Raw genomic sequence first — 2,507 nt, forward strand, 5'->3', positions numbered from 1 at the left:
TGATGAGTATATATAAGGACTAAGATATCTGCTTGAGGTGAAGCTAAGGGCAGATATGAAGGGACTCAGATACTGTATGTATATTCACTGAGACAGTTTGATTCACATTTATGTACATAAGTACATGTACAATTGTAATGTGTATGAACTACAGTGCATGTGCAAGTGTACAACTATGAATGAGAATAGAATTTTAAGATGTACACTAGTAGACATGTACTTGTATATTCCTGAGCCAGACATGTAGTCCCTCTAGACCTTGTTCCTTGTCAGTCAGTTTCCATACCAGTAGATACAGTGCCCTGTTTGTGAGGAAACACTGGTGAGTTACATAATATTCATCCTATAAGAGAGAGAGAGAGAGAGAGAGAGAAAGAAAGAGAGAGAGAGAAAGAAAGAGAGAGAGAGAGAGAGAGAGAGAGAGAGAGGGAAAGATAATAGGTCATATTTCTTTTTCTTATGTAAGGTTGTATTGCTCTACCTGTCCTGCAAAATCCCATGTATAAAAGTTGATTGGTTTAGCACTCTTCTTCCTGGTATGGACACAGGTCCACCTTCCAACATCAATACCAACAGTAACTAGGAAAGAGAGGGAAAACCAGCAGCTGTCATAAAGTACAGGTACATGTACATGTACATGCACATCTAGTTTATGTAAATTTTTGTGTACATACACATCTCTCCCTCTCTCTCCCTCTCTCTCTCCCTCCCCCTCTCTCTCCCTCCCTCTCTCTCTCTCTCCCTCCCTCCCTCCCTCTCCCTCTCTCCCCTTCTCTCTTCCTTACCTCCTCTTTTCTCCTCCATGACTCCTAAGTTCTCTTTTGTCATTCTCTCTCCCCTCAGTGTCTTTAAGACTGTGGACTTTCCTTTATTAGCGTGACCAATCACAAAGAGCCTCATAGAAGTATTAGAGACAGCTCTACAATAACAACAAAATATACAAACATGTACATATAGTATACTGAAATGCACAAAAGTATGCACACAAAGTATCCTGAAGTATACAAGAACTCACTGAAGTTCCCTGGCCCTCAGGTAGTAAAGCAATTGAGCTGTGTCTTTAAAAGTGTCCAGGGTTCCAATAATGGGATCTCCTATTCCTTTGTAACGGAAACCGATGAGGTTTTTGAGCAAGTGGAGTTTCTCAGGGAGGGACTGAATCGTTATATTATCAGTCACGTCCAAAGTACCGAGTCTTTCGAGTTTATGAATCCCAACTGGAAACCTTTTAAGCTTATTCTCACTGAGTATGAGGGACTGGACTTTAGGGTAGAGGAGGGACTGATTGTGCGTGGGCGTGAGACCGTGAGGGAAAGAAACGGGAGCATCTGATTCTACCATGATGTCTTTCAGCTGGTTCTTACTTAAATTCAAGTGTTGCAAGTTTGAGAGGAGAATATGGTCGGCATGATTGCAATGAAGCGTCTTTTCTGGCGTGGACTGGAGACAGACTGGACCGTGGGGTGAGAAACGAGACCGAACTATTGCCACTTCGCCGCCATTACCAGACAGATTAAGGGACTTAAGGAGAGTCGGGTAATCAGAAATATTCCCAAAATCTTTAATGGAGTTATTGTTGAGTTTTAATGTCATTAATAGAGGGGCTAGGCAGGGCAAGCCGGGCGGGACAGCGGTCAACTTGTTATCGGAGAGATCAAGAAATTCCAGATTAAAACCTTGGCCTCTGACATGAAAATCTTCTTCTCTCTCAAGTCCAGAGTCGACGAAAGAGTAACGAAGACTGTGTATGATCTCTTTCTTGCTGGAGCCTGGGGAGACAAGATCTCCGGCATGAAGAGGAGAAGACTGGTTCTTGAGCTCAGGGTATGGCAGCGATTGGAGGAGATTTGATGACGCGTACAGATACTTCAGTAGAGGAGCTCGCCACAGATCAGGACCTATCTTCACCAGCTTATTAGAACTTAGATTTAAATTCGTTAATTTCGGTAGCTGGAATAATCCGGGGGGCACGACCGAAAATAAATTATTAGCTAAACTCAAGAACGTTAAATTGATGCACTTCCAGTCTTTCGTTGGTGGGAGTTCTTCCAGCTTGTTCCCACTCAGACTCAAGGATATGAGGTTCTCATGAAATAATTCCAAAGGAACCTCCTTTACTCCAAGATCGGCCAGCGACAGATTCACTAACTGTTTCCCGATAACTTGATGACTCAGCATTGCATCAAAAACGGACGGGTCGCCATTGAGACAACACTCACAAGCTACACCTACGGCATTCATATTCTCTCCGGGAACATTCTCGGTTTTTTTCCCGAGGACGTACGGACGAGAGAGAATCCGATCAGGAAGTGGGCGTGTCTCTTGATTAGAGAAAACCATTTCGAGTACTTCAAGTCTCTTATCTCTGACAGCTGCTAGGAATATCGGGTAATTGATGGACCTTATCCTCAGGGACTCGCTACAGAGACTGAGGTATCTATTGTGACAAAACGTGAGTACATCCAAATGACCCCTATTGTATGCCCTGGGGGGGAGAGAGGGGGAGG

The 2,507-nt window shown here is 43.6% G+C and overlaps 1 protein-coding gene across 1 annotated transcript in view; it reads right to left on the reverse strand.

Moving 5' to 3' along the window:
- Nucleotides 1–205: 205 nt before the first annotated feature.
- The window catches only part of LOC109586419 (leucine-rich repeat serine/threonine-protein kinase 1-like), a 4,323-nt gene continuing 2,021 nt past the window's right edge, over nucleotides 206–2,507 (reverse strand). Inside the window, exons 6-9 of the mRNA XM_020002598.1 lie at nucleotides 1,016–2,485; nucleotides 786–919; nucleotides 482–579; nucleotides 206–343 (exon numbers count right to left, since the gene is read on the reverse strand). Of these exons, the coding sequence (XP_019858157.1) occupies nucleotides 206–343; nucleotides 482–579; nucleotides 786–919; nucleotides 1,016–2,485 (1,840 nt within the window). The remainder of the gene's footprint in view (nucleotides 344–481; nucleotides 580–785; nucleotides 920–1,015; nucleotides 2,486–2,507) is intronic.

The sequence above is a fragment of the Amphimedon queenslandica genome, unplaced genomic scaffold (assembly GCF_000090795.2).
Source record: "Amphimedon queenslandica unplaced genomic scaffold, v1.1 AMPQUscaffold_12877, whole genome shotgun sequence".
NCBI classification, from domain to species: domain Eukaryota; kingdom Metazoa; phylum Porifera; class Demospongiae; order Haplosclerida; family Niphatidae; genus Amphimedon; species Amphimedon queenslandica.